The sequence below is a fragment of the Bufo bufo genome, chromosome 1 (genome assembly GCF_905171765.1).
Source record: "Bufo bufo chromosome 1, aBufBuf1.1, whole genome shotgun sequence".
Taxonomy (NCBI): domain Eukaryota; kingdom Metazoa; phylum Chordata; class Amphibia; order Anura; family Bufonidae; genus Bufo; species Bufo bufo.
This window is the reverse complement of record NC_053389.1, coordinates 101,057,977-101,071,936: the sequence shown is the minus strand read 5'-3', so window position 1 is coordinate 101,071,936 and position 13,960 is coordinate 101,057,977. Positions and strand designations below refer to the sequence as shown.

The following is a 13,960-nucleotide window of genomic DNA, read 5'->3' as shown; positions in this document are numbered from 1 at the left end:
ATAGCCTTATGAGGGCTTATTTTTGGCGGGACAAGTTGTACTTTCTAATGGCACCATTTACAGTTGCATATCATGTAGTAGGGAGCGGGAAAAAAAATTCCAAATGGGGTAGAATTGGGAAAAAATGCAATTCTGATAAAGGTTTTTATATATTTTTTTTACATTGTACACTATGCGGTAAAGTTTACCTGTTATCTTCATTCTCCAGGTCAGTATGGTTCCAACGATACCACACTTGTATAATTTTTCTTGCGTTTTAATACTGAAAAAAAACTTTTTTTTCATAACCATATTCTGACCCCTATAACTTTTTTGTAGCTATGTGTACGGGGCTGTGCTTCTTTTTTTGCGGGACGATCTGTTCTTTATAGTGATACCAATTTTAAGTGTGTGTGACTTTTTGATCACTTTTTATTAAAAAAATTATTGGGTAGTTGAAGAGACAAAAAATGGCAAATTGGCCGTTTTTGTTTTTTTTCCTGCTACGCCATTTGCCGTATGCCATTAATATTGTTATATTTTAATAGTATGGGCATTTTCACACGTGGCGATGCCAATGATGTTTATATTTTTTATTGGTTAAGTATTTTTATTTTAAGGAAAGGGGAGTGATTTGAACTTTTTTTTTTTTATATTTGTAAAAACTTTTTTTAATTTACCTTTTTTTAAGTCATTCGATTGCCCATAGTATTCAGTGATGGCTAAATAGCCATCATTGAAGACTTCATTTGCACTATATCAATACAAGGCTGCCACCTGGTGGCCTGTATTGATATATACATCTAATTGACTCTGAAGCCTGCTTGAGGCTTCGGTCAATTAGTGCAAGGTAACAGGTTCCCCGATCTCAGCCGGGAAAAGCGCGCAACTTCCGGTTCTGGTCTGCACAGATGCCGTGGTCACATTTGACCACGGCATCTGAAGGGTAAGATGTATGCTATCAGCCTTATGGCTGATCGTATACATGTGCTGCGGCTAAGGTGCCCGCTGCACATGTGAGCGGGCGCCATATTTAGGGATCGGACCCATGACGTACAGCTAAACAGCTAAATACATCAATCACCAGGGCGGCACCCGGAGCCTGACAGTCATGGTGGAAACGGCGCTGATTTTCAGCTGGGTGGAGAAACTGGTTCCGGCGCTATCGGCAGTTCACATTCCAGGCGTAGACAACTGGATTGCGGACTGTCTCAGCCGGGAGCGTCTTGATCCCAGCGAGTGGGCTCTTCATCCACAGGTCTTTCGGGACATCTGCGAGAGGTGGGGTCAGCCGGATGTGGCTCTCATGGCCTCACGGTTCAACAACAAGGTCGAGGACTTAGTCACCTCTTCCACTCATTCCGCGGCTTCTCAGGAAGATCAGGCCAGAGGAACTGCCTGTCATTCTCGTGGCCCCAGATTGGCCGCGCAGGGTGTGGCACGCATCCCTAGTCGCACCCGAATTTAGGGTTGCTGCATTTAACGGCATGGCTGTTTAAATCGCCGTACTGAAGGCTCTGGGTTTTTTGGATGCAGTGGTCCAGACTATGATTTGTGCTAGGAAGCCAGAATCTACCACCGGACTTGGAAGTCCTACTTTAGTTGGTGCGAGCAGAGATAGCTGTCTCCCGTTCGTTTTTTCTTTGCCTCGACTTTTGGCTTTCCTGCAGTCGGACATGGACTTGGGCCTGGCTCTCAACTCTCTCAAAGGGCAAGTGTCGGCTCTCTCCATTCTTTTTCAGTGAAATTTAGCTTCGCTTTCGGAGGTTCAGACTTACCTGCAGGGGGTTGCGCATGCTGTGCCCCCCTTATGTCCTCCATTGAATCCTTGGGATCTTAATCTAGTGCTGAACGCTCTCCAATCTTCTCGTTTGAGCCTTTACAGCAGGTGTCGCTGCGCTTCCTGTCTTATAAGATGGCTTATTTGGTTGCAATTACTTCTATCCGTAGAGTGTCAGAACTCGCGGCTGTCATGTCGGACGCCCTTCCTGATCCTCCATCAGGATAAGGTGGTCCTTCGCCCTGTGCAGTCCTTCTACCCAAAGGGGGTGTCGACATTCCATCTAAATGAGGAGATTATTCTTCCTTCATTTTGTCCAGACCAGTCTCATGCTCGAGAACAGTCGCTCCATACTCTGGATCTGGTGCATGCAGCTATATAGTGTAGTGGTTAAAGTTCTGGGCTATGATGCAGAACCTTTCAGTTCAAATCCCGTCACAAACTTTACTTTCAGGCGGATGGATTCCCTGTTCGTGATTCCAGAGGGGCCGAGACAAGGGCTGGCAGCGTCAAAGACTTCCATTTCCAGATGGATTTGTTTGGCTATTGTAGAAGAGTACCGCGCTAAGGACCGTGCCCCGCCCTTCCGGGTGACCTCTTGGGCGGTGCATCATGGGGCTTTGGCCCTTCAGGTGTGCAAGGCGGCAACCTGGTCGTCTTTGCATACTTTTTCTAAGTTTTACAAAGTGCATACCTTTGCATCTTCTGACGCTTCTTTGGGGCGTAGAGTTTTTCAAACAGCGATTCTCTGATTGGCAGGGGGGTTGTAGTTAAGCCCACCCTCAGGGACTGCTCTGGAACGTCCCATGGTCAATGTCTGTGTCCCCCAATGAGACGGATGAGAAAACTACATTTTTGTACTTACCGTAAAATCTGTTTCTCTTCCGTTCATTGGGGGACACAGCTCCCATCCAGTTTTTTGCTTGGTCCCTGCAGGAAGAGATATAGCTGAAGAAGGAGGAGCTTACACTTTGTGTGCTTAGTGTCCGCCTCCTAGCGGCAACAGCTATACCCATGGTCAATGCCTGTGTCCCCAATGAACGGAAGAGAAACAGATTTTACGGTAAGTACAAAAATCTAGTTTTTCCAATGACACATTACCTTTAATAAGCAAGCTTTGTGGTGTAGGAGTTCCCACAAAGATACATTTATTGGGTGGATTAATAAAATAATTGTAACATCTATTTGGCTTGAGTTTATTGCAGAGTTTTAGCATGCAGTACACAGTTACCTTTCCGGTGTGATCGAATGACTTGACTTTGGCTACCTTATGCTGCACGGTGGAATAATAGGCCAGCTTTGTTAGGGAGCCACCTGGGGAGGAAAAGCTGACATAAATGAAAATTAATCACAGCAGCAGCACCAGCGGTACGCTCAGCACAGGGCAGACAATTATATATAACAAATCAAATCAGACTATAATCAAATGCACAACAGGAAAGAGCTGATGGGACACATATTAAAGGGGCTTTCCGGAATATTTCTACTGATTACCTACGGTATCCTTAGGATACCGGCGCTCATGTGAGTGCCACGGCCTTCTCCGTGCTTACCAAGTGCAGCGCCATTATAGATAATCAGTTCTCACCTCTCCTGTGATTATACTATAATCAGTGATAATCAGTTCTCACCTGTCCTGTGTTCTCCCCTGTCACTATACTATAATCAGTGATAAGCAGGGTGTTCTAGTGGTGATAAATAATCAGTTCTCTCTTCTCCTGTGTTCTCCACCTATCCCTTAAACTGAGTATTTACATGCTGCTCCAAAGCCCTTAGTCACAATGCCTGAAATTGTGCTGCACATGCTCAGTAGCAAGTTCATCCTCTAAAGACCAGAGGAGGAGGTTTACTACTGGGCAAGGCAACATTAATGTTGTCTGGGAATACGTAACATTGCACAGGAGCCCGCAGCCTGCCTACTCTATGGGAAAAAAGCATACTTACCTGCTACCCGCAGCTCCTGTCCTGCGCGCAAGCTCCTGTGTGTCTGTCTTCCAGTCCACAGCTTGTTTAATTCGTCCCTGGCATGGACATGATCATCTGCTCCACTGCAGCCAATAATTGGCTTCAGAGGTGAAGTGGACATGTCACCGCTGAATCACTGGCTACAGCAGAGCAGATGGTCATGCCGGAGAGGACGTAAACAAGCCGCAGCCTGAAAGATGGACACACGAGAGCCAGTGCACAGGACTGAAGCTGAGGATAGCGGGTAAGTACGAATCTTTCCATAGCGGTGGCAGGCTGCTGGCACCTGTTAAAAGTTATTTATTCCCAGACAACCCTGATACAGCAGCTGCACTTCTTAAGTTTTTTTTATTTCCATTTAGACTTGTACAGTATTCTCTGTATTTCCACGACATTCATATAGAGCTTTTCTAACCTTTTTTGAGGACAAATTCATAGATTTCTTACAATTATTAGGGTAAGTATAGCAGTGTTTTCCAGTTACTAAATGCACAGTGTATTGCATATTTACTTACAGGAATTTAGAAAATGACGGGAATTTCAAAAATGTTATTCTAAGTCACTTAATTGATTACATGATAGTAAGAAAAAGCTTGATATAACCATTTTACTACAGGAAACTTAGTAATAAATTATTGGCCATTTATGAAGGAGTCGGAGTGTGATAAAATGCAACAGTTGGAGTCAGAACTTTGGCTTACCGACTTTCTTCTGCAGGCAAGATATGATTAAAGGGTAACTGTCATATTTCTTTTATTTGCTAGTTTATTACAGCTAGGCATGTATACCCGAGTCAGTCTGTCAATGATTGTCAAAAGATCTGTAATTACCTTATAATAACAGCTTTCATTAATGTCCTCTGTCCCTTTCCACTGCTCCCTTAAAAAGACCGTTGCTATGGCTTCTCTGTCTCCAGCTAAGGCTACTTTCACACTAGCGTTTTTACCGGATCCGGCAGGGCTCAGCAAAAACGCTTCCATTACTGATAATCCAACCGTCTGCATCTGTTATGAACGGATCCGGTTCTATTATCTTTAACATTGCCAAAACATATCAGCTTTGAACTCCATTAAAAGTCAATGGAGGACGGATCTGTTTTCTATTGTGGCAGAGAAAACGGATCCGGCCCCATTGACTTGCTTTGGGGGTCATGACGGATGAGTTTTTCCCAGGACGGAAAGCAAAATACCTACAAGATGCGGTTTGCTCTCCGGTCTGGGAACGCAACTAAGCGGAACAGAATGCATTTTGGAGCATTTCGTTCTGTTCAGTTTTGTCCCCATTGACAATGAATTGGGACAAAACTGAAGCGTTTTATTTCCAGTATTGAGCCCCTATGATGGAACTCCAATACCAGAAAACTTTAACGCTAGTGTGAAAGTATCCTAAGAAGACAGGAAGACAGAGGGGCGGTCCTTCACACTGCATGCCTGTGTTCCGTTAAATGATAGTACCTGTTAAAATCTGGTACCCTCGTCACTTCCACTATGTATCTCGTCACTTCCGCTATGACGTACCGCTTGAAAAGGAGGTGTGATCGTTGAAGTCGGCACCAGATTGGCTGAAAAGAAGGCGTGTTAGCGCCTGCACACAACCAACCTGGGTACCATCATTTTACATTCAGCGTCTGAACGCGCAGAGGGAGGGACGCACGCAGGGACCGTAATTTTACATTCAGCGTCTGAACGCGCAGAGGGAGGGACGCACGCAGGGACCGTAATTTTACATTCAGCGCCTGTGAACGCGCAGAGGGAGGGACGCACGCAGGGAGGGTAGGAACAACCAACCTGGGTACCGTAATTTTACTTTCAGCGCCTGTGAACGCGCGCGGAGGGAGGGTACTGTCGATTTACGGGCCACTGCGCATGCGCAAACCAGATTGCCCTTGTGAACGCTTACATCCAGCGCCTGTGAACGCGCGGAGGGAGGGAGGGTACCGTTGATTTACAGGCCACCGCGCATTCACAGGCGGGGGTGTCGGAAGTCAAACCACCACCGATCTGATATTGGTGACCTATCCTGAGGATAGGTCATTAACATAAGCCCCCCCCAAAAAAAAACAAAAAAAAAAAAAAAACTCTATACACAATCACTACACGGAGAGAAAAAAAATAACTGGAAAAATATTTAGAAACTAGAGCAAACATACAACCAGATTAGAAGCTTGGGATGTTTGTAGATTCACTCACCCCTAACCTAAAACCCTAGACACTAGAGATATTTCTCTTTAACCTACCAAAGTTTACCATATCAGTGCCGGAGAACAGCGGTGCCTTAGGTTCTGCTGACATCCACTAGTACAGATATATAAAGCCAGTGGGAAGAGGAGAACGGTCAATTATGAAAGTGATGGTCATGACATACGTAAAAGGTCAGGCAGCTGTTACTAATCTACATTCCCTTAGGCTACCTGCGCACGTGGCTGATTACGCACGGTTTTTCAGCTAAGATTTTTATGCAGAAAAAACACCAGCCTAAGGCCTCATGTACAAGCCTGTTGCCCGGCTGTGGCCGTATTGCGGCCCGCAAATAGCGGGTCCAAAATACACGGGGCACCGTCCATGTGCACCCCGCATCACGGATTCTGACCGATTCGGGAAGGTCGATGCAGAACAAAGGCACGAAAATACCACGGAGTGCTTCCGTGGGGTTTCTGTCCGTGTCTCCGCACTGCAAAAAAGTAGTACATACATTACTTTTTTGCGATGCAGACCATCAGATGCGGATTCCGGACCCTATTCAAGTGATGGGTCCACGTCCGCATGCAGCAACTCTACAGCCGTTGCCCGTGCATTATGGACAGCAATTTGCGGTCCTCGGCACGGCCCGGCCGTGTTAGGAGGCGGATCCGTCTCACAAATGCATTGCAAGGACGGATCCGTCTCTCCGCTTGTCATGCGGACAGACGGATCCATCTTGTATCTTTTTTCTAATTTTTACCAGTCTGTGCATGCACAGGCCGGAAGGACGGATCCGGCATTCCGGTATTTTGAATGCCGGATCCGGCACTAATACATTCCTATGGGAAAAAAATGCTGAATTCAGGCATTCAGGCAATTCTTCAGTTTTTTTCGCTGGAGATAAAACCGTAGCATGCTACGGTTTTATCTTTTGCCTGATCAGTCAAAATGACTGAACTGAAGACATCCTGATACATCCTGAACGGATTACTCTCCATTCAGAATGTATGGGAATATACCTGATCAGTTCTTTTCTGGTATAGAGCCCCTGTGACGGAACTCTGTGCCGGAAAAGAAAAACGCTAGTGTGAAAGTACCCTAAACTTTAAAAGCAAGTATATACCGACACATTGCGTCCTCATGAATCAAAGAAATCTGCTAAAAACTGTTTTACATGGCAGCTACTTTCGTCTTGGGACACTTTGCGTGGCCAAAGAATGCAGTATTGTGATGCTCCATCGCAACTTAATGAAAGTGAATGTGATCAGGTTGCGACCTGCAAGCCACCACATAACACAAATCGCCTAAAGTCCAGCAGGTTATCAGACTTTCATTGTGATGTAACATTGCGAAATCCTTGGCTGTAAAACATGTCACATCGCCAAAGTCACCATACAGCCCTGCTGTGCAGCACGAGCCTCAGGACTGGTGCACTATGGGGACTGGCGTTTTAGACACCGGTCTTAATAACCCTCTACATAACTTTGGCGCATCCATCGCCAGTCTAAATGTAAGACAGCTTCCTTGCTGGCTTAAATTTAGACCATTTTCTACGCCTAAAACAGGTGTAGAAAATGGTAAATAAGACGGGCCTAGAAAACTTTGTGCCGCAATCTGTGATAAACTAGCGTATATCATTAAGTAAATGACCCCCTAGGTCCCCATTTTGTACTGGAGTGTAACATGGTGGATATACAGCTGCCTGAGCCCTCGGCTGTATGCCTATTATTTCATATGGAGGCTTTAGGAGTTTTTGGGGGATTCAGTACAAATTTGACAGAAAACAAATGCAAAAATCACCAGATCGAGCCGTGTACAGACCGTGAGCCTGTAAGGACCCCTGAAGTCTGCAGAATTGCAACTTCATCTCTAGACTAGAACATAGGCTGTACATCAGAATCTTTTTGAGATAAGTGACACAATTTAGGTACCTGACTTTCGATGAGTTTTTGATCAATTCTATATGTAGACTTTAAAACTGGGTCTGTAGGTGGCCTTATGCTTGTATTGTAGGAGGAGGCCACGTGTCTTACAAAAGTCACCTAAGAGGTACATCTAGATAAAATCTCTAGATTTAGAAAGATTAGCTTTAGCTACTTGTCCAGCCAGATTATAGAAGCTCTGATCCTTCTCAACAAGTGAATGAACTCACAAGGTGATGCTAGATAGATAGATAGATAGATAGATAGACCTAATGCACAATGGCAACCCTATGCAAGCAGCAGGTTTTTAGATATACTGTATATTCAGGGGCAGATTGGCCATAGACCTTACAGGAAAATTTCCCGGTGGGCCGATGCCCAGGGGGCCGCCTGAGTCCTCCTCACGACCGGCCAGTGGACGTATTTTGTGCTGCTGGCAGTATTTTGTGATGGACTGTGGTGTTTGGCTCTGTTGGGGCGGTATAATGTGCCACAATATGGTATTTCTGGCCCTGCCTTCCATCAATTTGGACCCAACTACAAAACGGGGACACTTTTTTTGTATTTTTTCCAGGGCCACTTTAAGTTCCCAGTTCGTCCCTGTGTAGACTACATATATAATGCAGATAAGTGGTTGCAGGTTTGTGTTAATGCTTCCTTCACCACAACACACAGCCTGCAGGGACAGCTGTGCCCAAGGGCGACCAGAGACATATACGTTTCCATAACCGCTCATACCCATGATTACATTATAACTTAGCGTAGACCTGAATAAACTGTAGCCAGGTTAGGAGCCTCTTCCAAAAATCATGAGTCAGCACCAGCAGGCAGAGCCAGAGCCGCAGAATCAGCCCAGAAGTTTATGCAAAAATAGCAAAGTAAACAAAATAAACAACTAGAAAAAAGCAATACATGAGCCTGACCTAACAGGAGACATGAAGCATAGGCATTCCAGTGGTCTAAATATGTTCCTGTTGACTAGTTAGGCTCTGCTATTTTAAACCTCACTGGTCCTTAATGCCCCCAGTAGTCTCAGCAGCAGTCCTCAACACCCCCTGTAGTCACAGCAGCAGTCCTCCACGCAACCAGTAGGCAAAGCAGTAGTCAGAGCAGGGGGTCCTCAACACAACCAGTAGGCACAGCAGCGATCCTCGATGCACCCCCCCCCCCCCCCCAAGTAGTCAGAACAGCGGTCCTTGACGCCCCCCGTAGTCACAGCAGCGGTCCTCAACGCCCCCCGTAGTCACAGCAGCACTCTTCGATGCCCCCGAAGTCACAGCAGCAGTCCTCGACGCCCTGCGTAGTCACAGCAGTGGTCCTCAATGCCTCCAGTAGGCCATTTGTAGAATCTGTGGGCAGAAAGTGAAATGTGGCCAGGTTATCAACGTATGCAACGTCACCATAAACAAAGCCTGGGAGAACCGTGGCTCCGATGTGGTGGTCCAGCCTGCACCAGCAACCGCTGCATCACCCAGTGGCACGCACCCGATTTCAGGCAGTCAAGGCTCCACCACCTCAGCCGAAGGGAGATGCTGTCCTTTCCATCATCTGCTGGTTCTGATGCTCCAAGTGGTTCCTGAAGACTTCCACCCATCTGCAAGACATCCTAAAAATGGCCAGGAAACTTTGCATGCACTTCAGCCACTCATACACCACAAAGCACACCCTTCTTGAGCTGCAGTGGCAGAATGGCATCCCCCAACATAGGCTGATATGCGACGTTTCCACCCATTGGAATTCCACCCTCCATATGTTGGACCGACTATATGAACAGAGAAAGGCCATAAACGATTTCTTGATGATTCAAGCGGACAGGAGTACTCCCCTTTGTAACTTCGATGTCAGCCAGTGGCAGCTCATGCGTGACACCTGCCGTTTGCTCAGGCCCTTTGAGGAGGCCACGTTATTTGTGAGTCGGCAAGACTACAGGATGAACAACGTCATTCCACTGCTTCAAGTCATGGAACACATGCTGCTAAATCTGGCTGGTCAGGGGACTGGAGACGTGGTGCCTAGATCTCACGGCCACATGAGCCCTGTGGGGGCTGAATTGGAGGAGGAGGACATTGGAGCACAAGCAATGTGTAGTGAAATGGGTGGTTTTTCTACACAGGTGACAGGAGAGGAGGAGCAGCCAGTGGAGCTACAGGGCTATAAGGAAGACGAGGCAGAGGACCCAAACACACCGTGGCAGTATGCAGTGAAGATGGAGGCAGGGAGTCCCTCTGAGTAACTTGCACAAATGGCCCAATGCATACTCGCTTGCTTTCTCTTGGCCTAGAATGGAAGAAAAAAATTTGCCTGACTGTAGTGAGTATGGCCTCCGTCTGTTTAGTTTCTAGAACGCCTCTTATGCGAATGTTCTTCCTTCGGCTCCTATTTTCTTGATCTTCCAGTTGCAGGAAGGCTGTGTTCATCTGCTCCCGGATCTCTTCCATGCGGGTCTGCATAGCGCCACTGTGTTGAACTACTGCGGCTTGGGTGTCTTCTAGTGCCACCACTCTGTGACCCGTTTCTAACATGGCATAGGAACTGTCGCCGTCGGAGTCTTCCATGTAAGTATGTGCAGAAGCGCCATCCTGGAGTGTCCTGCCGGAGAAGACCTCTTCTTTCTGAGGAATTTGTCCAGGTCCGACTGCCCCTTATGGTTTCTGGGAGTACCTGGGGTCTCTCTGGTTCTTTCCTTATTTAGTTTTCCCATGTCTGAGCAAGGTGGGAACCCGAAGAGTAGCTGTGAAGAGCACTGTGATCAGGAGCCATCGGGTCAAGCAGCCATCTCCTGACACGGCAAGCTTGCTTCCGTAGTGACAGCCGAATTCTCACCATTTGGCAGAGGGATGACTTAGAAACATAGAATGTGTCGGCAGATAAGAACCATTTGGCCCATCTAGTCTGCCCAATATACTGAATACTATGAATAGCCGCTGGCCCTATCTTATATGAAGGATGGCCTTATGCCTATCCCATGCATGCTTAAACCCCTTCACTGTATTTGCAGCTACCACTTCTGCAGGAAGGCTATTCCATGCATCCATTACTCTCTCAGTAAAGTTATACTTCCTGATATTACTTTTAAACCTTTGCCCTCTAATTTGCCCCTCTCCTTTAAAACTACGTCCTCTTGTAGACTTCTGGCTCTCCAACTTGTTGGACCCTCGCTACTGGTCCAAAGTGGGGGCCTTTTTTTTTTTTTTACACCTGATGAGAGGACAAACTGAACTACTATAGGACATCCTATGTAGTCAGTTGGCCATTGCCTATCTGCGCCATAGTCCATCCTCTCGCAGGTCTGACCGGGGGGCCCTCTGAGCTCACGTTCCTCTGCCATGGCTGCTGTGGCAGGGTGGGGGGGTAGGAGCAGTTTCAGCTCCATCAGCAGCAACTTGAGTTGCTGAAAAGCAGCTTTCTTCACCCGCCTAGTGAAGAAACTACTCACCAGCAGCTAGACTTGAAGCAGGACCTGAACCAGCAGGTGATGGCATACTTGGACAGCACCCTGCCACCCCACAATGAAGATCTGCTGGACTACTGGGCAGCCAAACTGGATTTGTGGCCGCAACTCGCAGAGTTTGCCCTGGAAAAGCAGTCCTGCCCGGCCAGTAGTGTGGCTTTAGAGCGGGTGTTTAGTGCGGCGGGGGCCATAGTTACCCTAAGAAGAACTCAACTGTCCACCCAAAATATGGAGAGACTAACCTTTGTCAAGATAAATAAGGCGTGGATCAGCCAGGATTTCCACCCACCAATGCCTGATGCATCCATGGTGCCACACCAACACTTTGACAAAAGAGACTGGCTTCTTCTGGCTACCTGCCTCAGCTACTATTCTGATGCTGCCACCCGCCTGATGCCACACATCTTATGCCAAATGCTCCTTCTTTCACCCAACATCTTCAGCTGGTACTGCTATTGCCACCCACCTTCCCACTCTGTCACCTGGTCACTCTGTGGTCTCCTGATGCTTCTGCCACCTCCACACTATATCACCTTGCCACTCTGTGGTCTTCTGATGCTGCTGCCACTTCCACACTATGTCACCTTGCCACTATGTGGTCTCCTGATGCTGCTGCCACCTCCACACTATGTCACCTTGCCACTCTGTGGTCTCCTGATGCTGCTGCCACCTCCACACTATGTCACCTTGCCACTCTGTGGTCTTCTGATGCTGCTGCCACCTCCACACTATGTCACCTTGCCACTCTGTGGTCTCCTGGTGCTGCTGCCACCTCCACACTATGTCACCTTGCCACTCTGTGGCCTCCTCCTGATGCTGCTGCCACCTCCACATCCACACTATGTCATTGTGCCACTCTGTGGTCTCCTCATGCTGCTGCAGCCACCTCCACACTGTCATTGTGCCTCTACTTGTATAAGAGTTTAATAGAACAGGTTTTGTAGACATCTATGTGGAATCAGCTGATGACAGTGTAATAGGAGTGCGCTTCTTCTTGGCGCTAACATCGACCTGTAAGGCTGAGTTCACACTTGAGTTATTTGGTCAGTTTTGGCCCCGTGACTGCCCAAATAAGTGAATGTGCAGTGATTCGAAGAGCGACGCCTGTCATCTGCTTGTCATACTGACTCACAGTATTATTTCACTACCACAGCAGACTCCCTATATGTGTTACTGCAAGGCACAGTGTTCTACACCACTATACAGGCTCTCTGCAGCCAAGAAATAGCCGTTTTTTAACGCAATTCCCCGCAAATAAATTTGCATCTAACCAAATTTTTTCAAAAAATTCAGCAAACCGGCCAAATAGAATTTTTGAGAAATTCCCTCATCTCTACTCCTGATTTATACCGCTGACTGATGTAAAACATTAAAACAGGTTAATGTTTTAGCAGCTAACCGCACACGGAGCCCTGGACAGTAACCAAATGTATCTGACAGAGTGCAATTAGCCCCATGCATTAATATACCATATTCCATTATGCCCATTTATATGAAGGACATGTTGGAGCATTAGATGAATATGACACACTCCTCACCACACTAAATAAATGAAGCAGAGCCCAGCGCTCTCTACCTCTATATATACACCCGCACCATAACATGCATTGCATTCACTTCACTGCTGTGGAAACTGTTACCGCAGGTTGTTTACTTTCTACTTCACCTCCCTACAGGGCAAGTGAAGAAGCATCACGGGAAATGTAGTTCTCCGTTCCAACGCTGAACATTGATCTTGTCTCGGTTTAAACTACAACTCCAAAAAACCTCCGCGGCCGCTAAGACTTCAGGGAAATGTAGTTCAAGGCCATGGTTTAAAGTACGCGACGCGAGCTAGCAGAAACTACACTACCCATAAGGCTGTGCGGCGAAATCCAGCATTATGTAGCGAGTCTAACTTGCTAGAACTGGCAGGCTGATGGCATCTGCTGTCACTGGGGCAGCCATGCGTTGTAGTCCAGGCGTTAACGGCGCGGGACTTACCGATGTCAATGGCGAAGCGCTTGGCGTTCTCCAGATTGCGGAATATCTCGTCAGCGGGGAGGGTGATGCTTTTGTCCATGCTGGCTCCACTCTTCCCTCTGCCTCCGCTTGCCGCCATGTTGGATGTCCCGCTGAGCCTTGCGCATACATTTGAATACGTTCTGCATATATTATGATAATGAGGCGGCACAGTGTACAGGCAGCTGTGCGGGCGGCGGTGGTCACTCAGCAGGACCTATTATTAACTCTTTCACACCAGTTCTCGTTTTAGTCATTTCTGTCTACAGCAGAAGTATTTTTACAGTATTTTAAGTCATTTTATTATTATTTTTTAATGCACTGTTCACAATGCCTATAGGTGTCATATTTAGGTTTTTGCAAGAACTGGATGGTGTTATTAAAAAATATAGTTTTTTTTGTCACCCCACTGGCTCCCAAAACCATGAGAAGGCCTCTAGAACTATTCTCCAACCCTTTGAGTGAAATATTGGAAAATTCGATTCGGCTGCTTCACCAAATTTTACCCAAAAATTAGCTTTGTGACCAACTAATTAGTCATGAAGCGCGTTTCTTCGTAAGTAGTGGGTGCAATGACAGGGAGCGGCGATTGCTTCGCCCCCTGTCATTGTAGCCCTCAGATGCCGCGTTCATACATGATCCTGGCATCTGATAGCAATAATCTGGTGTAAAATACTTACCT

The 13,960-nt window shown here is 46.9% G+C and overlaps 1 protein-coding gene across 1 annotated transcript in view; it reads right to left on the bottom strand.

Moving 5' to 3' along the window:
- Nucleotides 1-13,410, bottom strand: part of PANK4 (pantothenate kinase 4 (inactive)) — an 83,171-nt gene extending 69,761 nt beyond the window's left edge. Inside the window, exons 1-2 of the mRNA XM_040427376.1 lie at nt 13,261-13,410; nt 2,991-3,073 (exon numbers count right to left, since the gene is read on the bottom strand). Of these exons, the coding sequence (XP_040283310.1) occupies nt 2,991-3,073; nt 13,261-13,378 (201 nt within the window). The 5' untranslated portion in view covers nt 13,379-13,410. The remainder of the gene's footprint in view (nt 1-2,990; nt 3,074-13,260) is intronic.
- Between the last annotated feature and the right edge of the window lie 550 nt (nt 13,411-13,960).